The sequence below is a fragment of the Melozone crissalis genome, unplaced genomic scaffold (assembly GCF_028551555.1).
Source record: "Melozone crissalis strain CALT ecotype California unplaced genomic scaffold, PUWL_Pcris_2 ptg000026l_1, whole genome shotgun sequence".
In the NCBI taxonomy this organism is placed as follows: domain Eukaryota; kingdom Metazoa; phylum Chordata; class Aves; order Passeriformes; family Passerellidae; genus Melozone; species Melozone crissalis.
In genome coordinates this window covers 11,457,862-11,480,636 of record NW_026535804.1, presented here as the reverse complement: position 1 = coordinate 11,480,636, position 22,775 = coordinate 11,457,862, and the positions used below count along the sequence as shown (strand labels likewise).

The window sequence follows — 22,775 nt, the reverse complement described above, 5'->3', positions numbered from 1 at the left end:
TGTCCTGAGGGGCTGGAGCTGCCCCGTGCCCCGGCTGACAGAGGGGTTGTGTGAGGTGACAGAGCCCTGCAGAGCAAACCAGCAAAGCCTGAGACAACACAAACAAACACCACGCAATTAAAAGAAAGATGGGAGATGTGGTCTGATGTACTTCTGCCAAGAAATAAATATTTTGCACTGCCTTTCTTTTTTTATTTTTTTTTTCTAAAAGCACTTGCATTGTGTTTTTGTAAATCTCAAAATGGTTGAGTTACTCCCTGCACAACACATGCTCACACACACTCACACACACACACACATCTCTCACACCCTCTAATGCACACAATTCCAGCTTTGTAGAGCTACTGGATTTACTTTGAGACAAGTTTCTTGTGCATTTGGACAATTTACTTTTGAGACAAGTTATTTGCAAGAAGGCAAAGTTCATGCATGGCTTTGACAGCTCCACTTTCTCATAAATGGTTTTTGAAAAGCAGAAAGCAAATGAGGGCCAAAGCTCCAATTAAAGTTCACCTCGGATGCCTGAAAAGCATTTATACCCACATCCTTCTGAGGTCCCTGCTTTATGAACTTCTAATCAATTCCACATTCTGCTACCCAAAGCTTCTTATACGTTTGGGGAAAGAAAACAAACCAGAGAAGCAGCGTGAGCTGTCTGAAAACAGCTGCACCAGGGAAGGGCTTCAAATGTGGCCATGTGGCACTTGGGGACATGGGCTAGTGGTGGCCTTGGCAGTGCTGAGTTTTTGGTTGGACTCGATGATTTTCAAGGTTTTTCCACCCTAAATGCCTCTGTGGTTCTCTGATTCTGTTATTCTTGAGCAGAAAGGCTGGGGAGGTTTTGGAAGCACCTTTCCAAGGGGAGAAAGGGAACAAAAAGAACAAAACCTGATGGGTTTGGAGCCCCCAGTCCTGATTCTCTCCCACACTTCAGGGATTGCCCTCAACATCCCCTGGAGAACAAGAAGCTGCAGATGAAATGCTGGATTATTTCTGCAGATGAATTATTGGATTATTTCTGCAGATGAACTGCTGGGTTATTTCTGCAGATGAACTGCTGCATTATTTCTGCAGATGAAATGCTGCATTATTTCTGCAGGACATGTGTCCTCTACCCCAGAGGTGACACCTGGCTGTCCCCAGCCCTGCCCTGGCTCATCCTGAGCACCCAGGGCTCAGCAAACTCCATGGAAATCTGACAGAGAAAAGCCTGGCAGGAGCCTTGGACAAAACAAGTTTGTCATCAACCAGATCTTAATTACCAGGTAGAAAGTGGTCATTTTGTCAGAATTCAGGGTGGTTTAGTGATGTGACAGAGCGTTTTACCAGCTAAACTGAACCCTGGTGCTACTCAATCCTTTCTCAAAGGAACAAGAAACCCACCTCGTTCTTCCCTCCTAAAAACATAGAAGGGAGCAGGTTTCTTCAGAAGCCCCCAAGATGTTAAAACAAAACTCCAAAAATCACAATTTTTTAAAAGCAAGATTGCTTATCCCCATCCCTAATTCTAGAGCAAACCAGGACGCTAAAAGAAAAATAATCTAAGTTGCTAAAAATATAATTTAAAATCATAATTAGGTGTCTTCTGCCATCCCAGCTGATAGGAGAAACCACAGGGACTCCACATGGCTCCAGGGCAGGCTGGGAGATACCTTCAGCACCTCTTGGATAGTACCAGAAAGGGATCAATAATAAATAAGAAGAACATGAGAAAGAATATCAGCCTTCCACATGGAAAAGCAGAGACTTTCACAGTTAAGCAACCAAATGATGTTACTGTAAAAAAATCCTAAAAATAAAGTAAAAAAGGACTTGCATTACAGCAGGTTGGAAAGTCTTCTCCTTCCTAAGATGTTCATGTGCCCTCTTCAACACCAGACCGCTGGGATTTGGGTGCTTTTCCATTTTTTTTGCTCATTTTTTGGTGTCTGGGGTTTTTTTCCCAGCCAAAATGATGTGGAAATATTGTTGTTACAGGTTTCCCACCATCTCCAGAAAAAGCAGACTTCACACCTTAAGAAAGAAAGTCTAGAAATCCCATATATTGATGCTAAACATGGATCTTTGCCAATAAAACTGTAAATCCTTAAATTGAAGATTCTGGACAATTTTAGAGAGTTGTTTAGGGTTGGTTTTTTTTTTTCCCCTACAAGAAATGACAAATTTTACTCCAACACATTTCCAGCTTACAAGAAGCTCCATTTAGCCTCTTCCTCTTGTTGTATTGCTATTAAAAAAATGCAGAATTCCAGCTCTTTTGGATGTTGTGACTATTTCCAGCAGCCCCTGGCACAGGGACAGCTCTCACCAAGCACAAACCACTGGATTCACCAAAATAAAAACAGCGGCCGAGCCCTGGAAATTCACTTTCCACATGGATTTTAAAGGGAAAATTCAGAGCCAAATCCTGGCTTGGGGGATGTTGGATTTTGAGCCCCAAGCCTGCAAGAAGCCCCCCAGAAGGCACAGTCCATGCTGTAGGTGTTTATGCAGGATTTGGGACTAAATTTGGGTTAAAAATGGATGGAGAGCTCTGCAGCTATACCTGGATTTGGGAAAATTCGACCCTGGCTCAACAGCTGTGACAGAGACTGGGATTTATCTTTAAAAACACCTTTTTTGGCTTTTACCAGGCACTTAATCCATATTTCTTCACCCTAGCTGTGCAAATCAAGGATATCTGGCCCTTCCTGACTTTTCACAGTGTCCACCCTGAAAAAAACTCAACCAAACCATAAAAACGCTGAAGGTTTTTGGGTGTTGTGGGACACCCCGAGATGGCTGAATGTTCTCTCCTAGAGGGAAAAATCCCGAGATATGGCAGAACCCAACACCTCCATCCCATAATTCCTGGGGAAAATGTGTCTGTGTGAGTTTTTGGAGGCCATGGATACTCCAGGCTGCTCTTCCAGCCTCCAGACATTGGCCCCTCTCACTGAATTTATCTCCATCCACCTCCTGGCACAGCTTGGTGTGTCAGGTCACAGCCTTTTGGAAAGATCACGGCCCGCTCTCATTATTTCCTCAAAAACAATCATTATCTAGGGGCAAAACCACACTGAGTTCAAGCCTGAGCTGGCCTGAATTATTCCTGGAAGATAAAGCAAGCAGCAGCTTTCCTGATGGGTTCAGGAATACTTTGGGGTGTGTTTAGTCTTGATTCAAAAATTACACCACTGCGAGTTTCCTGGATTTAGCTAAGCCCAAAAGCGAAACTAACAGATCGAAATACCCCGAAATCAAACTCCTAGGAAGGCTTTTCAGCTCTGGCTAACACCAGGCAGCTTTGGAAATGGCCAGAGGATGTCTGAGCTTTTGAGATTTCCATCTGCGCTTCCAAACTTCTCCCGGTTTATCCCCGCAGAACCTCGCGGCCCCGTCCTGCAACCACCAGGAGCCTCCCAAGGAAGGGATTGGGGCTCATCCTGGCCCAGCCACCTCAGAGCAGGGCTGCTGCAGCTCCAAAGGGCAGCAAATGAAGGGACAAACTCCTGCAGGGTGGGGATTCCCAGCTGGAGAATCAGGGAGCATAGGCAGCCCCTTCCTCACCCAAAGCACTCCATGGACTCCCTTCCCCTTCCTGCTGGCTGTGAGTAAAACCCCATGAAAAGAAAAAGAAATATTTTGACATGAAAATAAAAATAAAAAGGTGCCCAGGATGTCAGGTGTCCCAAAGGGCAGTAAATGAAGTGACAAACTCCTGCAGGGTGGCTGTGCAGGTAATTCCCAGCTGGAGAATTAGGGAGCAGGGAATTGGAGAGGACAGGCAGCTCCTTCCTCACCCAAAGCACTCCATGGACTCCCTCCCCCATCCTGCTGGCTGCCAGTAAAATCCAATGAAAATTTTAAAAATGAGAAATATTTTGATATGAAAATAAAGATAGGAAGGTGCCCAGGATGTCCCAAAAGGCAGCAAACAAACTCCTGCAGGGTGGCTGTGCTGATTCCCAGTTAGGGAATTAGGGAGCAGGGACCTGGAGAGCACAGGCAGCTCCTTCCTCCCCCAAAGCACTCCATGGACTGCAGGTCCCTTCCCCTTCCTGCTGGCTGCCAGTAAAATCCCATGAAAATTCAAAAAATGAGAAATATTTTGACACAAAAATAAAGATATAAAGGTGCCCAAGATGTCAGGTGCCCAGAGCTCTGCAGCATCCCAGGGCTGCTCTGAAGGACACAAATCAAGGACTCCTGGCCCTTTCTGACTTTTCACAGTATCCACTCTGAAAAAAAACCCCAAAACATAAAAATGCTGAAGGTTTTTGGGTGTTCTGGGACACTCTGAGATGGTGAATGTTCTCTCTGAGAGACCATCCCCATCCATCCTGCAGCCCCAGCTGCTCCCTGGCTGTCCCTGGTGAATTCCCTCCTCCTGCTGGCCTGAAAATGGGAGATTTCCAGCAATTAACTGGTTGAGACCACCTTGAAAGCTTCCCCTCTTCTCCCTCAGCCCCAGAGGCCTCCAGGCTTTTCCCTTTTTTTAAAAGGCAAAAACCCTCCAGGCTTTTCCCTTTTTTTAAGGCCACACAGCAGCAGCAGCGTGCCCTGGGTCACCTGCAGGTTTTCCCCTGTGGGTTCTTTTTGGGTTTAAAGTTTTGCTCCCCTTGCTGGAGCTGGGGATGAGTGCGACCCACAAATGTGGGTCTGAAGGAAGATGTGGGGAGGGCAAGGGCAGCCAGGCTGTGTCCTGCCCCTCCTGCTCCTCCCTGGCAGAGTGCTCTGATCTGATATCATGATCAGAGCACTCATTTTGTCCCCAGGCCATTAAATCCACCCTTAAATTCACTGCACTCTCAGAGTCCTTTCCATTTATCCGGCAATGGACCTTTGTGCCTGCAGCACTGCCCCAGCAGCTCCTGGCTGTGTTTATTCATCTGCAAACACCTCAGATCTGAGATGCAGCTCTGTCTGACCCTATTTATCACCAAAAGCCTCTGTTTTGATGGAGTGGGGTTGTGTGAAGGAGCAGAGAGTCCTTTCAGCCTTCAACAGAGCTGCCACTCCTCCAGCATGATCCAGGGGGGATCTCCCAGGGCAAATTCCACATTCTCCATCTGCTCCAGCAAAGGCTGAGCTGAAATATTCATGAGGAGATGTGATCCCTTCTCAGCAGAAACGATCTGGGTTTTATGGGCCAGGCAGAGGCCAGAGGGGCAGGCAAAGCTCTGGGATCCATCCTCTGCTGCTGCTTTCAAGGAAACCAGGAGCCTGGGGGCAGGACACAGGGTGTGAAATGTGCACATCTGGTGTGAAATGTGCACATCTGGTGTGTTCTGTGTGTGCTGACCACCCTCCCTCTCCCCAGGCACACCCAGAGCAGAGACAGGAGCCTGCTCTAACATCCACAACCGTAACATGGCAATAAAGATTAATGAGCAAAAATTGCCATTTTATGTCTAATCCGTGGGGATTTGTGCTCATTAATCTTTATTAGTGTGTAACAACTGTTTAGACACTCAGGACAGATTCTCAGCTGGACCAAACTGGCTCTGTTCCAGTGGAGCAGTGCCAGTTTACACCCTCCATGACCCCAGCTCACCATGAGCCATCCCATCTGCAGCACTCACAGCCCTGACAGTATTTCCCCAGCAGCAGGGGCACACCAGTGAAGGCAACTATTTGTCTTTCCCTGCATCCCAAAAAAAGAGAGCTGCATGTGTCCAGGAAGCTCAACAATAGACATGTCAATAAACACCAGGAAATGCAGTGAAAAAGCAACAGCAACAAAAGGAACCCCAAGGAGCAGGGAAGTGGATGGTTTCAGAGGCAAGGCTACAAGATCTGGTTTGGCAGGAGCATAACTAAGAGGGATCTTTGGCATGTGAAAGAGTGAAAGCACCAAGACAGGCTCCCAGAGTTCCTCTAACAGGAACAAGATGGAAAAAGGAAAAAAAAATTTAAAAAGAGCATCTTGGCTGGTTTTTTGGGTGTTGTTTTGAATAAAAAGGATTTTTTAAACATGGGAGCTGGTGGGAACCTTGTCTGAAGCACACCACAGCAGCCACTGGAGCAATGCTGTGTTGACCAAGCAGGATTTCCTCTTCCAGAACATGGAGGGAAGAAGGGAAATGTGCAGGTACACAGCAGCATGGAGAAATCCCAGCTGAGGCTGTGCCCTCAGCCCCTTCCTACCTGGACAAGGAGCAGCAGGGCTGAGAATTCAGATTTTTTAGATTTTTTCAAGTAGGGACCCATCAACTCCTTCCTTTGTCACACACCTGCCTCCAGAAATGAAGTTTCACCTCTTTAACAAGTCAGAGTTGCCTCTTTGTCAGCAGTAAACTCACCAAAAGCCAGGGAAAAGCAGAGAAATACAGTACAGAGATATCTGTGTCAAGGTTTGTCCACCTGGAAGAACTCCAGGAGAGATGGGCATCGCACCCAGTGCAGCAGCATCGACCTGGTGCTTAAAACAGCAACCAGAAAATGCCCTCCAGCTCCTCTTTCAGATTTAAGGGTCCAAAGGGTTCCTGGGGACCCAGAAAACATCTTTGCTACCAGAGACACTTCAGAGCTCCACCATGGCAGGGCTGCAGCATCCTGGAGATTGCAGGGGCTGCAGTGGGAGGAAGAGGAGGAGGAGGGACATCACACCTGGGGTCCCTGTGGCAGCCTGGAGAGGCCTCCCTGCCCTGCAAACCCACCCAGAGCTGGGCCTGAGCCCCCACAGCTTTGCTCTCTCTCTGCTCCCTGAATCCCTTGCGGGTTCTTTCAGGTTTATGGCATTTGAGAGCTGCTCCTCTAAAAATCCCAGTTTGGGGCAGTCCCAAACCCTGTGCTGTGTGAACACAGAAAATCCTTGTGAAGAACATCCCTAACCCTCCATCCCTGTGCTGTGTGAACACACAACACTTCTGTGAAGAACATCCCTAACCCTCCGTCCCTGGGCTGTTCAGGAAAGGTTTCCCAGAGCCTGTCTTGGCCAAACAAAGATCTGAGCAGCCACCAAAGGCTTTTCATCCTCACAGAGGTGACAATTAAACAGCAGAGAGAAGAGCCTGACCCATCCTGCAGCTCTTCTGAGGCACACATGAGTCCCTGGCTCTCCTCCCTGAGCTGCAGCCACCCAGCTCTGGCTTCTCTCTAAGGAATTCCTGGCTCAGGCCAAGCTTTGTGTCCACCACAGGGATGCAGGGACAGCTCCCCTCACCTCTCACAGCACCTCCCACCCTCAGACAGCTCCACACCTACTCTGGCCTCACACAAACCACTTGAAAAGGAGCAAAGTCATGGAGAAGGAGCAGGGAAGGGAGGGATTGCTGAGTGCCCTGTTGTAATGTCATTAAACCAAGGGATTAGAGCAGAAAGCAGCAAGCTTTCTGTGTGGAGGCAGGAGGAACCTTTCAGAGGGTTACAGACAACACTGCCATTAATTCTCCATTGGAAAACGCTGGTGACATTAATATCTGCTATTAATACTGAGCCCTGACAGTGTCTCATAAATTCAACCTGTCAATTGCCATGGCACTGAAATGAAGGTGCTCTGAGGTCAAGGAGATGTGGTGTCCAAATGAGACTTATATTGCAGGGGGAAAGCAGCAAAAACAATCTTGAACAAAAGCATCAGATCCATATGTAGGAAAACCAAAGGGTGGTTTTAAATGTCATGTTTTTCAAAGTGAGAATTGATGCTGGAACCAAGTCTATAAACTGGCTGGCTGGACTTTCAGCTGCAGCTGAGGACAATCAATCAAAACAGCTCTGTGACTCTGAGAAAGAGAGAGAGAGCAAAAACACACACACACACACACACCATGGAATATGAGAGGGCAGATCACGAGCCAGGCCAGGCCTCTTAAAATTACACTGAAGTAAAATATCCTCGTGTTTCACCCGCCACAAAATGTAACCTGAAAGGTTCCCCTGGGCTCAGGGTGAGACTGGAGCTTGTCCTTCCCCGAGGGCTGGCCAGGCTCCTGGGGCAGGGCTGAGCAAGGGGAACCTCCTCCTCCTCCTCCCCAAAGCCCCAATGACCTGGGAATGGCACCCTGATTGCTGCCAGCCCTCTGCGAGCCCCTGCTCTGCACCAGCATTGAGAAATCACAGAAAGGCTGCCCTGCCTGACAGCGCCAGCCCAGCCTGTGGTGGCAGTGACAGTGACAGTGCCAGCCCAGGCACCCAGCCTGATGTGACAGTGACAGTGGCAGTGCCAGCCCAGGGCAGGGCAGAGCCAGGCACCCCAGGCTGTGGTGACAGTGACAGTGCCAGCCCAGCCTGTGGTGGCAGTGGCAGTGACAGTGCCAGCCCAGGCGCTGGCAGTGTCACTGTGTGCCTCTCTGAAGGGCTGGCATGTCCCCAGCACTGGAGGTGCCACCACCCCACAGCCCTGCAGGGGAACTGAACGCTGCCCTGCCAGGGGATCCCTTCCCAAAACCCCCTCAGACTGTTCCAGCCTGCACCAGCAGAGAATGGAGCTGCTACCCTGGCAGAGAGGGTGAAATGACACCTGGACAGGGTCAGTGACATTCTGCACATGTTCGTTCAATGACACCTGCACACGTTTTCAGTGACACCTGCACAGGGCCAGTGACATCTGCACAGGGTCAGTGACATCCTGAACAAGGTTCAGTGACACCTGCACAGGTTGAGCATTGCAATGTCACTGTTCAGTGACACTGAGCACAGGTTCAATGACATTGTGCACAGGTTCAATGACATTGTGCACAGGTTCAGTGACACCTGCACAGGTCCAGCACTGCAGGGCAGGGTTCAGTGACATTGTGCACAGGTTCAGTGACATTGTGCACAGGTCCAGCACTGCAGGGCAGGGCTCCATGACACCCTGCACAGTTCCCCCATTGCAGGGTGTGTTTCTGCTCACGCCTGGCTCCGAGGGGCTGTGCCCCGGCCAGGGTGGGGACGGAAGCGCGTGCAGGGGCTCGAGGCACTTGTGCAGCCCCCCAGATGCACAGGCAGGCCCCACTGCAGGGCTGGGCAAGGAGCCAGGGCAAACGCAGAGGAGCTCAGGCAGCTGTGGCTCAAAGCAGCGTTAACCTGGAGCCAGCACCTCACTCCAGGCTCAGCAACACCCACAGTGCCCCCTGCTCCACACAGCGACTGACCCCAGGGCAGAGCGACCTCCAGCTCCTCTCCCACCTCACCAGCCCCCTTCTCTTGCTGCTGGGGACATTGCAGCTTGTCCCCAGCAGCAGGGAGCTCCTGGGCAGGGTGGGCTGTGGTGTCCCTGCGTGGTTTCCCAGGCTGCAGCTCCCACGTGCAGCCAGGGCAGAGCCCAGTGCTGCTGGCAGAGCCCATCTGGGGCTGGACACAGCCCAATCCAGGTGCCAGCAGGGGCTCCTGGCAGCGCTGGCACTCCCAGACCCCGTGGGCAAGCAGGGAGGGGATTGCTGCCAAAGCAGTGCCAGGAGCCCTGGAAACCAGCACTGAACCCCCCCATTCTTCGGGGGTGTCACACCCTGCACCCTGTGACCCTGTCCCACCCCCAGAAGACAGAGGAGCTCCCACTGAGGCCCAAAGCAGCTCATCCCCAGCCCAAGGGAGCCTCGGGCACTGCAACGCTGCTGGGCAGGCGGGCACGGACCAGGGCAGCCTCCTCCTCCTCCTCCTCCTCTTTGTGCAACTCCTCTGACAGCCTCCTTCCTTCCTCCCCTCCTCTTGTCCCAGACACTGTCCCAGGGACTCCGGAGCTCCCAGGCTGCCTCTCCAGCAGGGCAGGGCTGGGATGGGGCTGGAAGCACCAGCTGGACTCGGCGTGTGTGTCTGCAGGTGACACAGGGGACACCAGGAGGTGACACAGGGGACACCAGGGCCTTCCTCCCCGGCACAGCTCGAGCAGCTGAGCTGCAGGTCTTGCTCATCAATTCCTTTTATGATGCACATTAAATATATTCCACAACAGGGACACTTCTCCTCTGCTCTCTCCTCTCCCCAGACACCTCTTCCCCAGCAAAGCCCTACAAGTGCTGCTTGCTGTGGCCTCATTTTGCATCACCATCATCATCATCATCACCACGCACTCATCCTCATATAAAACAGAAATCTATTCCATCAAGCACTTAACATAAATATTAAAATAATGGAAGGGACAAAATATAAATCTACATACAACTTCATGACTACCATAGCACCTATTACCATGACAAAGCAAATTCTGGTTCAGGGGGAAGGGAAGGGGGATGAGGAGCAAGTTAGGAAGAGGAACCTCATTAAATATGTAAATCACTCATTCAAAAAAAAAAATTTTGTTGTTGTTGTTGTGGGGTTTTTTTTGTTTTAAGGTTACCAACCTTATTAAAATTCATTCCCACTAACCAGCTCGTTCTATGTCACTATGGATACCAAAGAACCCTTTCAAAAAACTCGGGCAGGGCGGGGGTTTCTCAGAATAAAACCAAACCAAAGCAAAACAAACCCACTTTCTGTTGGTGCTTCCATGACAAGTCCTGCCACGTGGCCCTCCCCTGCACCCACCAGTCCACAGAAGGGCAATTCTTCCCCAAGTCCAGTTCTCAGTCTCCCAGGATGAGCTTGACAAAAGAGGCGACGTCTGTCTCTTTGGATTCGTGCAGGGTGAAGAAAGGATGTTGCTGGGAAAGCAAAGAGAGAAAAAAAACAAAAAAAAAAATCAAAGTTTAGTATTCACCACAATGAGCATAAAAGCTTTTCAGACAATCCTCTAGACAGTGAAGAAGGTTTTGTCCTTAGCATCACAATATTGGGTTTTTACAGCAAGTCAGGGAGCACGAGGGCTGCTCCATGGAATTGTGATGCCCCCCTGGATTCCCCCCAAACCTGGCTGGTAAGGCTGAGTGTACAGCTCTGAAAGGAAGGGGAGGCTTAGAAAACCTTCTCAATGTGCCCCAAAACACCTCCCAAAACAGGGTTACCCATCCAGCTGGAGCAGGCTGGATTCCCCCAAACCCTGTCCTGGCTGGGAGGGCTGAGTGGGAATCTCTGGAGGCAAGGGGAGGGTTAGAAAACCCTCTCCATGTGCTCAAAAACAGCTGGAGCAGGGCAAACCTTGCTGGCTGGATTCCCCCAAACCCTGCCCTGGCTGGGAGGGCTGAGTGAGCAGCTCTGGAGGCAAAGGGAAGGTTTAGAAAACCCTCTCCCTGAGGTTCCCCTTAGAAAACCCTCTCCATGTGCCCTAAAATGGCCCCAGACAGCCCATGGTTACCCCTCCAGCTGGAGCAGGGCAAACCTTGCTGGCTGCAGTGATTTTCCCTCAGTCATATATCTGTGTATTTTTACCCTCTGGTGACTCCTGAGCCTCATTTCCTCCCTGAGCTGCCCCTCCTCAGAGCAGGAGAGGCTCCTTCACACAGGAAAACCATCCCTGCTGGAAAACCAGCCCCACTTTTGTGTTTAACTGCTTCATCCTGACCAACATGGGGAGACAGCCTGCCAGAAAACCCTGCTGACATTTCAGCACCAATGGAAAAACATGGGTGAGGAGGAAAAACACAACCAAATCCCACCCATAGCAACAAAACCCCTCTCCACCAGAAGCAGCAATTCAGTTTGGTTGGGTCAGACACACACCAAGCTGAGATCCCACCTGAAAACCTCCAAAATCCTGCCTGACACCCACTGCCAGGGCAGATAATTGGATTTATTTGTATGGAGGGGGTCAGAGAGACCCAAAAGGCAGCCAGGGCCCTGCAGTGATCTCTGCTCCGTACAAAGGTTTGATTTCCAACCCCTCATTTCAAAGGTAATTTGGGGTTTCCAGGGTTTTTCCAAGCTGCCCCTCAGCTCCTGAGCATTGGCTGCTCGCTGGCAGTGGCCAGGTGGAGGGAGAAGAAGAGCAGAGAAAAGAGAATTTTCAAGGTGGGCTTGAGTGGAAAGTCACCCAGGGAATAAGATGAGGCAGCTCAGAGTGGCTGGGAAGAGATCCAAAGACACTCCAGTACGGAAGAGGAAGCACAATTATGTGGGAAACAGGGCTGGAATGGGCTGGGGCAAAGATCCAGGCAAAACTTAAAGTCTCCCTAGGTCAGACAGTGACAGGAATTGAAGCGTCCTGAGTAACGCTGAGGTGACCCCAATGTCTTGTCATTATCCCAGCAGGACACCCCTGCTTTTACAGCCTGTAAGAGCCTGAATGAGGGATGTGGGACTCCAGGGGCTCTCCAAAATGCAGTTTATTGTGTACAAAATGCAGTTTATTGTATCCAAAATGCAGTTTATTGTATATAAAATGCAGTTTATTACATCCAAGATGTCACAGCAGTCCAGGGTGGTGGGTGACAGAGCTGTGCCTACAGCTGCCTGGAGATCCTTTGGTTTTGGTTACATTGCATTCTATACTTTTCTTTTGATTACACTGCATTTTATACTTTTCTTTTGGTTACAATGCATTATAAACATTTCTTTTGGTTACAAAAGAAAAGAAGCCATGCTTCATGGCTTTGCTTGCCTAATAATTAATCAGACACATTTTGCTTCATGTTAGCCCCGTAATGCAAACCAAAAAAAATGTCCCAAAGATGGCAGAGTAGGTGGGATGAAACACTGCTAGGAGCAAGGATTTTTCATATCAAAGCTCAAGGGTTACAGTGCATTATAAACTTTTCTTTTGGTTACAATGCATTTTATACTTTTCCTTAGGTTACAATGCATTATAAACTTTTCTTTGCTGAGCATCTCAATACAGTAGAACCAATCTATCCCTTAACTTTTATCTCTAGCCTATCCCAACTGCTGTAATTACCATATTCATGTTACTGTTCTCCAGTCACTAAAAGTCAGTACATTACAGTTTAAGCTAGAAGTTGTTTTTCAGTTTTCTTGCAGGGGAAGATTCTGAGATTTTTTTTCTACTTGCAACTTTGCTGCCTTGTTTGCCTGTGCTGTCTTTGTGCTTGGTAAAAACATCTTCTTGTTTGGGGTGGGTTTATCCTTTGCTCTAAGCCATAAAAACCCCTTCTAACTAACATAAAATACTCTTTGGCTCCTTGGTTATCCAGTAAAACTGGCTCAGCAATTCTTCTATATCAAAACTGGCTTTCATTTCTATTCCTTCTTCAGATTCTACATTTAAAAATCTTTCTGCCAAGCACACAGATCTGTGAGACTTTCTTGTCAAACTTTCATCCTTCCCAACAACACCCACTGAAGTGACACCCAAAGCACAGCCTGGAAACACCCAAAATGTGCCAGGGGTGGCAGCAACGCCCCTGAGGCTGGCACAGAGCCCTGTGCCAGGCAGGGAGTGCAGACCACCACTCCTGCAGTAATTTCATGCTCCACTTCACCTGGGAAAAAAAGGTTTTTAAATGAAATTAAGCACCCCCTATCAGCTTTCCTGATGCTCAAGATAGCACAGAGTCACATTTTCCATGAGAAACCTCAATTCCACAGGAAAGCAAGGGAGCAGCCTTGGTCTAAATGACAACTCCAATCCAGCACCACAACTTAATGCTGTAAGAGAGAGGAAAAAACCCCAACAGAACAGCAACCCTCAACCGCAGGACCTCACAACATCCATGTCAGCCATAAAATACCACAGCATTGAGGTACTCTGCAGGGGTGATCCAAGAACCTAATTCAATAGAAATGCACTCCCTTGCCAATGGGAATTAATGCTGCAGCAGACAGAGCTGCTCCACTGAACCTTTCTTGATAAAAGGCCATTTGGCAAAGTTCAGAAGTTTGCTTAAAATATACAGATGGATTTATGCAATGATATAGCCCCCCAAAAAATAAAGTTTTTTTTAAAAAAAGGCATAAATCTCAGGCTTCTCTTTGTTTGAAACCAAGCTGTGTGTCAATCACATCTATTTATAGTTTAATTGCATTACAGGGCCCAGCACCAAATGCCACGGGAATTATTCACTGCTTACAACTCAGAGTTGTGGATTTCCAGCATGACTTGCAGGTAAAAATCACCCTAAACCTGCCCCTTCTCCCCTCTGAGCAGGAGGTGTGAGGTGTGGTGGGTCTGACCCTCTGGGGGCAGAATGTACATCCCAAAAATTGTGGGGTAGGGAATATGGGTGCCTAAAGAAACCCCTCAGCACTTTCCAGCCTAAATCCAGGTGACCTTGGCACTGAGACTGGAAAGGGTGGGAACGCAGGGTCAGGATCTTCAGAAATGACAAATTTAGGCACCTTTAGAAAGCTGTAAATTGGGTGAGAGTTAAAAAGGAGGAGTGAAGCACCATCTTCCTGAGCTCTCCTGCTTTTTGCCAGCTTTCAGGAGCACCAGAAAGTCATGGGAGAGAGAGAGGACATGAAGCTGTGGAGCCCAAGCAGAAAAATCTGTTCTTGCCAGCCACAGCCCAGAGCAGTGCCCTGCATTTCCCCTGTCACCAGCCTTTATTGGCATTTTCCTCCTTGGTTACTCCTCAGCGATCCCGCCCAGTAAACAGTCTCTAGGCAGCAGATGAAATTCAATAACTGGAATTATTAGTCACAGACTCATCCCTGTCCCCAACATCCAGGAATTATTCTGTCCAAAAATGCTCCTCTCCAAAGCACCAGGGCAGCAAAACCGCTTTGGCCACTGGGTTCCTGCAGCTCTTGGGGACATCTGTGGCACACTGAGGGGTTTGAGTTGATCCCACAAACCCCACAGGAGGATTTGAGCCTCACCAACTGACTCTTCACAGCCTCATTGTTGTCCATGACCCGCTTTAACATGCATTTTCTCCCTTGATTTCCAAAATAGGTGGAAAAGCACCTGGCTGAGATTTCAAAGAGCATCTCTGCTTTGCAGCCACCCTCCCAGCGTCACAATTCTCCCATCTGCTATGAAAAAAGGGATGCAAAGCAGCCCAAAACACCATCACTATTGGAATTTCTGCCTTCAGCAACTCCTGTGACCCTTACCAGCTCTGAACACACTGCTTGGTGTGTGACACTCACCATAAGCTCTGGGTATGTTGGCCGTTCTTTGGAATTCTTCTTCAAGCTTTAATTGGGGAGAAAAAAAAAAAGAAAAAAAAAATTAGAATTGACGTTCTGTCTGCAATAAAACAACACCATGACCAAATTAAGGTTTAAAGACTCTGCAGATTAAGCTCAGCTACTCCTCCAAGCTGAGGAAACAATTTAGGTGCTGAGGACAGGAACAAGAGCTCAAGGTGCACCGAGAGACCTGGAGCCACCAAAATCACCACTCAAAACACTGATTTATGCTGGCACAACTGGGAGTTTGGGTGCTCTCCAGCAGGCCAGTGGCTCAGGGAAGGATTCAGGCTCTGAGCTGTGCCTGGGAGCAGTGACTGAGTGGCTGCAGAGCACGTGCCCAGCTGTTTATCACTGCGCTGTTATCATCAGGGAATTCTTCCATGGGCCATCCTTTTTTTCTCCTCTCCTACAACAGAGTAAGGTTTAAAGACTCTGCTCTCCTACAACAAAATAAGGTTTAAAGACTCTGCACCTCCAAGCTGAGGAAAAATTTAAGTGTTGAGGACAGGGACAGTGCTGGGTACAAGAGCTCAGCATCCACCGAGACACCTGGAGCCACCAAAACCACCACAAAAACACTGCTTCTTGCTGGCACAACTGGGAGTTTGGGTGCTCTCCAGCAGGCCAGTGGCTCAGGGAAGGATTCATGGTCTGAGCAGTGCCTGGGAGCAGCGACTGAGTGGCTGCAGAGCACGTGCCCAGCTGTTTGTTTATCACCGCGCCGTTATCAGCGGGGACGCTTCCATGGGACATCCTTTTCTTCTCCTCTCCTACAACAGATGGCCCTGGAGGGTTGTAGCTGGAAGTTATTTTGGTTTCCCTCCAGCAGAAAATAGCTTTTTAAAAGACAGGACGCAATCTCTACTCACTTCCTGGCAGTGTATTTAGGGGAAAGAAACTTGGAGCAACTTGAAAAGATCTTCGCACACGTACGCGGCGGTGGCGGGGAAAAGGTGTCACACTGAGCAAAACAAAAGTGAGAACCTCTGCTAGGATTTGCTGGGGCCCAGAGGAAGCAGAGGACACACACTGAATAGATATTTCCTGCTTGCTGTGTGTAGAGGGCTCGTGTTTAGTGTCATGTTGTGAATGAACAGAGGAACCCGGGGCCCGTACGTGCCAATATCGCCGGCCCGAAGGTTCGGGATGTGTCACATCCTCCCAGCCAAGACAAGGTGAATTTGAAGGTTAGCTGCGTCCAGATTTGGTGCAATTCTCTTAATTTAGACCCTACACAAAACCAATTCATGCCCAGGCTGCTAACAGCAGGAAATCTGGTGATAAGTTACTGAAATCAATGTAAATTTTCAGGAATGAAGAGTTATATTGGGATGTGATCCTGACTCAGATATCCCAGGGACCTTCCTGCAGTGCCTACAGCTGATCAGACTTCAGGCAGCAGATGGACAGACACAGTCCTAAGCACAGAGTGGCTGTGACCTGGTTTGGTGTCAGAAGGAATTCCCAGACCCCAATAACACAAAACTGGTGCAAAGTTCACCAAAGTTGACCATTCCAAGTTCACCATTCCAGTCCTTTGCACAAAACTGGTGCAAAGTTCACCATTCCAAGCCCATGCCACTCTGCTGGCAGTCAGGGATCTCCAGTGACCCTGGAGGACAGGATTTGCCAAGACAGGAATCACCAGAGTGGCTGTGGATGTAAATCCTAAAGCAGCCACAGCCCGAGCTGCAGGACACAGGGCTTGGAAAAGCAAATCCCCAGAGAGGAGCAGCCTGGCTGGCACAAGCAGGGAAGCAGCAGAGCCAGCAGCACTGTTTGAGAACAGCAGCTGCTGCAAATCCTCAGCGTGGGCTTGGCAAGAACAGGGGGCACCTTGTGGGAAGGATTTTCCAAGGCAGCTCCCCCAGAGCCAGGGCACTGTGGGCATGGCAGGGATTCCCCAGCGTGGTGTCACACACATCTTTCATGGAAAATCCTTTCCTTAGGATTTCTCCTCCTGAGAAGCTGAGAGGCCTCAGGAACAAAATGTAAACAATGGTTATCTGCTGCTGTGGAATGCAACAGGTGCATCTGTGATTGGTCTCATGTGGTTGTTTCTAATTAATGGCCAATCACAGCCCAGCTGGCTTGGACACAGAGCAGAGCCACAAACCTTTGTTATCATTCTTTTCAATTCTACTCTTCACCAGCCTTCTGATGAAATCCTTTCTTCTGTTCTTTTAGTATAGTTTTAATATATATATATCACAAAATAATAAATCAGCCTTCTGAAACATGGAGTCAGATCCTCGTCTCTTCCCTCACCCTCAGACCCCTGTGAGCACGGGCACAGCGTGGGGCAGGAGCTGAGCAGCTGGACCCAGGGGCATGAAAACAGGCTGGAACAGGACTCTGAGGAATCCAAACGTGGGTACTGAGAGTCCCCAGGCAGCAGCAGCTGACAGTTCCCTTCTGGGGCACAGCACAGCCCTGGTGCTGGCAGCCCAGGACAGTCTCACATTTCTGTTTGTCCATCTGCCACCCTTTGTGGCCAGCCTGGCAGTGGGTGGGTGGCACTGCAGGGCCTGCCTGGAACACCCAGCCCAGGGCAGGGGCTGCCTGAGCTCCCTGTGCAGGGCTGCTCCAGCCCTGTCCTGCAGCACAGCAAATCCTCCTGCTGCTGCCAGGGCTGGGGAAAGCACAGCAGCAGCCCCAGGGCCCCAGGAGAGGGACGGAGACCGGGCAGAGGGGCCAGCATGGGGCAAAACCTGCCCTCAGAGCTGTGTCCCCCTGCAGGAACACAGTTTGGGGACATTGGGATGGGGCTGTGCTCAGTTTGGGGGGATTGGGATGGGGCTGTGTGTGGCACAGTTTGGGGTCATTGGGACAGGGCTGTGTGTGGCACAGTTTGGGGTCATTGGGATGGGGCTGTGCACAGTTTGGGGTCATTGGGATGGGGCTGTGTGTGGCACAGTTTGGGGTCACAGTTTGGGGTCATTGGGCTGTGTGTGGCACAGTTTGGGGTCATTGGGATGGGGCTGTGTGTGGCACAGTTTGGGGTCACAGTTTGGGGTCACTGGGGCTGTGTGTGGCACCCTGTGCTGCTGGAATGGGGGCAATCAGAGCCAGGAGACTCCTAAACCCCCTGTGCCCCTCCCAAACCCCCTGTGGCCCCTCCTGCCCCTCAGACAGACCCCCCAGCCCTGCTGTGTGCCAGGCACGAGGGCACAGGGAAGGTTCTGCCCAGAACTGGGGCTCAGAGCTGCCTGTGAGGGTGAGCAGGGCCAGGGAAAGAGAGGGAGAAGAGGGGAAGTTTTACCATTGCGAGGTAAAATCGACGAACTCTGCTGAGAACCTTTCTGCTGGGAGCTGTGGGGAGGGCTCCTCCACCACCTGCTTCAGCTGCTGGAACGGGGTGCCCCAGGAGTCGTAGGGGAAGCGCAGGATGGCCAGCTCGATCTGCAGCACAGAGCGGACTCAGGAGGGGACAAACCCCACAGCTACCCACCCATGGGGTTTGGGACGGCCCCATCAGGAGGGGACACCCCCCAACCACCCATCCATGGGTTTGGGATGGCCCCATCAGGAGGGGACACCCCACAGTCGCCCACCCACGGGTTTGGGATGACCCTGATAGCAAGGGGGACACCCCACGGCCACCCACCCACCCCATGGGTTTGGGATGACCCTGATAGCAAGGGGGACACCCCACGGCCACCCACCCACCCCATGGGTTTGGGATGGCCCCATGTCCGCCCAGAGTGTGCTTTTGTGGCTCCAGACAAATGGGCTTGTTCAGCCTGGAGATTTTAGACCCCCTCTTGCAGTGCCTAAAGGGGGATTCCAGAAAAGAGGCACAGGGACTTTTTACATGGACAGACAGTGATGGAGCAAGGGGGATTGCTTTGAAACTAAAAGAGAGATACAGATCAGAAGGGGATCAGAAGATATTAGGAGGGAATTGTTCGCTGTGAGGGTGGTGAGGCACAGGGTGCCCAGAGCAGCTGTGGCTGTCCCTGGATCCCTGGAAGTGTCCAAGGCCAGGCTGGACAGGGTTGGAGCAGTCTGGGGTAGCAGAAGGTGTTGATGCCCATGGCAGGGGGTGGAATGGGAAGATTTTTAAGGCCCTTTCCAACCCAAACCATTGTGGGATTCCATGATTTCCTCACCACAGCACATTGCTATCCCCCCCCAGCAAACAGGAGAGGCAGGAGGAGCCCGGGCAGCTCCACAGGCAATCCTGTCACCCCTGCCACAATCCCTGGGAAAAACCAGCCCACCCTGCACAGGGTAAATCTGGGAGCAGATGGATTCCCCAAACACTGCCTGGGATGCCCCCCGTCCCTGCTGTCCTGAGAGGGCCTCTGTGGGTGGCTGAGTGCAGGCAGGGCTCTCTGTGCTGGCAGTGCCGGCTGTGCACTCCATCATCGTGCCTTAGCCCATGCTGCCATCTCCCGGCAGCTGCAGCTCCACAGCAGCCACAGCTGACACAGCGGCTCCTCCTCCTCCCTCCCTTCCACCCTGGGCACCTGCCTGAGCTCCATCCCTGCCCACCCTGTGCCAGCAGTGCCGCTGCGGGGAGGAGAATGAACCCATGAGCCACACCGAGCATTCCTGGTGGCCCTGGCAGCTACAGGTGACCCAACCATGGTGATCCCCTGGTGACCCCAAGGTGACCCTGCCATGGTGATGCCCAGGTGACCTTTCCATGGTGATCCCCCCAGGTGACAGCCCTGGCAGCCCTCAGGTGATACCACCATGGTTATCCCCAGGTGACCCTGCCACGGTGATCCCCAGGTAAGCCTGGTGACCCCCAAGTGACCCTGGTGACCCCCAGGTGAGCCTGCCATGGTGATGGCAGCCCCAGGTGACCCCCAGGTGGCCGTACCATGGTGATGCCCAGGCTCCAGATGTCAGATTTGACGCTGTATCCCTTCTGGTTCAGCTCGGGGTTGATTCTCTCCGGCTGCCAACAGACACAAAGGGGGGTGAGGAGCAGCAGGGGTGCCCCCAGTGCCCTGCCCATGCCCAGGTGAGCAGGGGATGCCCTCAGTGCCCTGCCCGTGCCCAGGGAGGGTCTCTCAGGGTGCCGGCCCAGCCCCCTTAGCCCACACAGCCCATGAGCTGTGCACGTGGAGTCAGATCCATCATTCCTCCCTGCCGTGAGGGTCCCTGAAAACACAACAGGCTCCCCAAAGGAATCCCCAGGGCAGGAGCTGCTGCTCCTTCCCCCCCCAGGCTCCTGCTGCTCTGCCTGCTGCACTTACAGCCATGTAGGGTTTGCATCCTGCATCCATGGTTTTAGCCACAGAGTCAACCAGGTACCCGCTGATGCCAAAGTCGCACATTTTCACCTGCCCCTGCGTATTGATCAACACGTTAGAGGGCTTTACATCTGCAAGAAGGAACACAGAGCACAGTCACTGTCACCTGGGCGTGCTGGGCCAAGGCACAAGGAACACAGAGCAGCCAAGAGGCACAAGGCAGAAACTCTGCCCCAGGCACAGGAGGAACAGAGCCAGTGCCACTGCCTGCTCCAGCTGAACCCTGCTGCTTCCCAGGCACTCACACACTCCTTCCTCCTCAGGACAAACTGAAAATTACCCTTTGAAAATAAAGGTGTCACACAGCAACTGCGGGTTTGTTTCTGAGTGTGTTCAAGGCAGCTTTGAGGCCCTCTAGAAGAGTTTAAGGAGGGGATTTGTGATTTGGTTTGAGGCTGGTTTAGGTGTCAGACTGCTCTGCTGCACTCAGGGAAGCTCAGGGAAGGGGTGAGGATGGGAGGATGAGGTTGGAAGGGAGATCCCTTGTGGATTTCATATATAAAACTTACACACTTTATATGTATTAAACTTTATATATATTGCTGTATTCTAAAAGCTTAAACTCTAAGTTTCCATTGGAAATCAAACATCCTCTGCAGATCCTTTGCTTCTTTTAATCCCAAGGTTAGGATTAAATGTGCTAGAGGGTATTTCTTGTTTATCAGATGTTTATCAGTTCTTATCTATGTCACAGTCTCACAACCCCTGAGTTCTGCAGCACTTCACTCTAACAAACTAAAACTGGAGCCCCATCTCTCTCTACAAGGCTTTTTAACGCTAAACCGTCCAATTAAGAAATGACACCTCGATTATTTTTACTTTTAACCCAATAACCAACCACTCATGGCTGCAATGGGGACTTTTTTATCCAATTACACAAAACCACCCAAACCCATGGAGAAAGAAGAAGAAGAAGAAGAAGAAGAAGGAGGAGAAGAAGGAGAAGAAGAAGAAGCAGCCTCCACCCTAAAACTTCCATCTTCCTTTATATATATATTACTATATTCTAACCACCCAAACTCTGAGTTTCCACCCTGTGATGGAAATTCTATTCAAACTCCACACCCACAATCCCAGTGCTATAATTTAATTTTGGAAGCTTCTCCAGGGCCCCAGGTCCATGCAGTGTTCTCTTGGGGGTCAGAGCCTGGCAGGACAGAAAATCTCAAATTCTCAGCAGGCACCAGGGGTCCAAGATCCCCTCCCACAGAGCCATGGAGCTGGGGGACAAACCTCTGCAGAGCCTGTTCCAAGGCTTTCCAAGATCAGGGGAAAAGGCTGAATTTCACCCAGGGAAAAAGGCTGAATTTCACCCAGGTGATGAAGCACACCATGGGTTTAGGGTTTATGGGTTTAGGGAAACAGGCCCTCCTCTTACTCAGGGAAACACTGGGAGCAGCAGGCAGATTTTAAGGAGCAAACAGCAGCCATCTCCTGTGCCTGGATTTTGCTGAAGTCAGGAGATGCTGGGGAGCATTCCTGCTGTCAAAAGCTCACTCTATCCGGGGTGTTTTGGGAGCCCAGGCTGGGAGCAGGGCAGGGTGCGCCTGGCACTCACCTCGGTGGATCACAGACAGCTTGCTGTGGAGATGTTCTAGTGCTTTTACAATCTGAAACAACAAACCCAGAGTCAGTCACAGCTGGCAGCACCACGAGGAGGAGGAAATGACACCTGGCTTCACCCCCAGACCTGCCAGGAGGGCAGGAAAACCAAATCCCCCATGAGTCCCGCACCCTGCCAGCAGCCTGAGGGTTGGGGGGTACCCAGAGACATTCCTGGGGGCTCCAGAAGCTCAGTGAGAAGGGAAAGGAGCTGAGGAGCCTCCCCACACCTGACAGTAGACCAGCTCTCCATCATGTGTGTGGATGGGCACACTGATGGCTTATAAACAATAAAGGAGCTGCAGGAGACTCCCCACACCTCATATTGGTCACATTTATGGCTTATAAACCATACAGGAGCTGCAGGAGCTTCCCCAAACCTCAGACTGGGCATATTTATGGCTTATAAACCATAAAGGAGCTTCAGGAGCCTCCCCACACCTCACACTAGGCCAGCTCTTCATCATGTGTGTGGATGGGCACATTCAGAGCTGCAGGAGCCTCCCCACATCTCACACTGGGCACATTTATAGCTTATAAACCATAAAGGAGCTTCAGGAGCCTCCCTACACCTCACACAGGTCCAGCTCTCCATCATGTGTGTGGATGAGCACATTTTTGGATTATAAACCATAAAGGAGATGCAGGAGCTTCCCCAAACCTCAGACTGGGCCAGCTCTCCATCATGTGCATGGATGGGCACATTTATGGCTTATAAACAACATCAGACCAGCATGGGAATGGCCACATGTGCTGGCACATGGACCAGCCTCCTCCTGGTGCCCACAGAGCCAGGAAGGACCTGGCTTAGAAGATAAACCCCTTTCCCTGCCCTCCTCCCCCTGCTGCCACTCACAGAGACGGCGATTTTCCCCAGGATGTCCTCAGGGATCGTCAGGCCTTTGTCAATGACGTGTTTGTAGAATTTGTCCAGTGAGGTATCCATCAGCTCCATGCAAATCCACACATCTCCCTGGAGAGCAAAGCAAGCAGACACCCAGAGATTTCAACAAAACATCTTTCTTTTCCCTTTCC

General features: G+C 50.7%; 1 protein-coding gene across 1 annotated transcript in view; it reads right to left on the bottom strand.

Annotated features, from left to right (window-relative positions):
* MAP2K6 (mitogen-activated protein kinase kinase 6) overlaps positions 1–22,775 on the bottom strand; it is a 57,617-nt gene that overhangs the window by 5,523 nt on the left and 29,319 nt on the right. Inside the window, exons 6-12 of the mRNA XM_054278772.1 lie at positions 22,597–22,713; positions 21,697–21,748; positions 20,082–20,209; positions 19,703–19,780; positions 18,134–18,273; positions 14,827–14,872; positions 10,429–10,544 (exon numbers count right to left, since the gene is read on the bottom strand). Coding sequence (XP_054134747.1) covers positions 10,467–10,544; positions 14,827–14,872; positions 18,134–18,273; positions 19,703–19,780; positions 20,082–20,209; positions 21,697–21,748; positions 22,597–22,713 — 639 coding nt within the window. The 3' untranslated portion in view covers positions 10,429–10,466. The remainder of the gene's footprint in view (positions 1–10,428; positions 10,545–14,826; positions 14,873–18,133; positions 18,274–19,702; positions 19,781–20,081; positions 20,210–21,696; positions 21,749–22,596; positions 22,714–22,775) is intronic.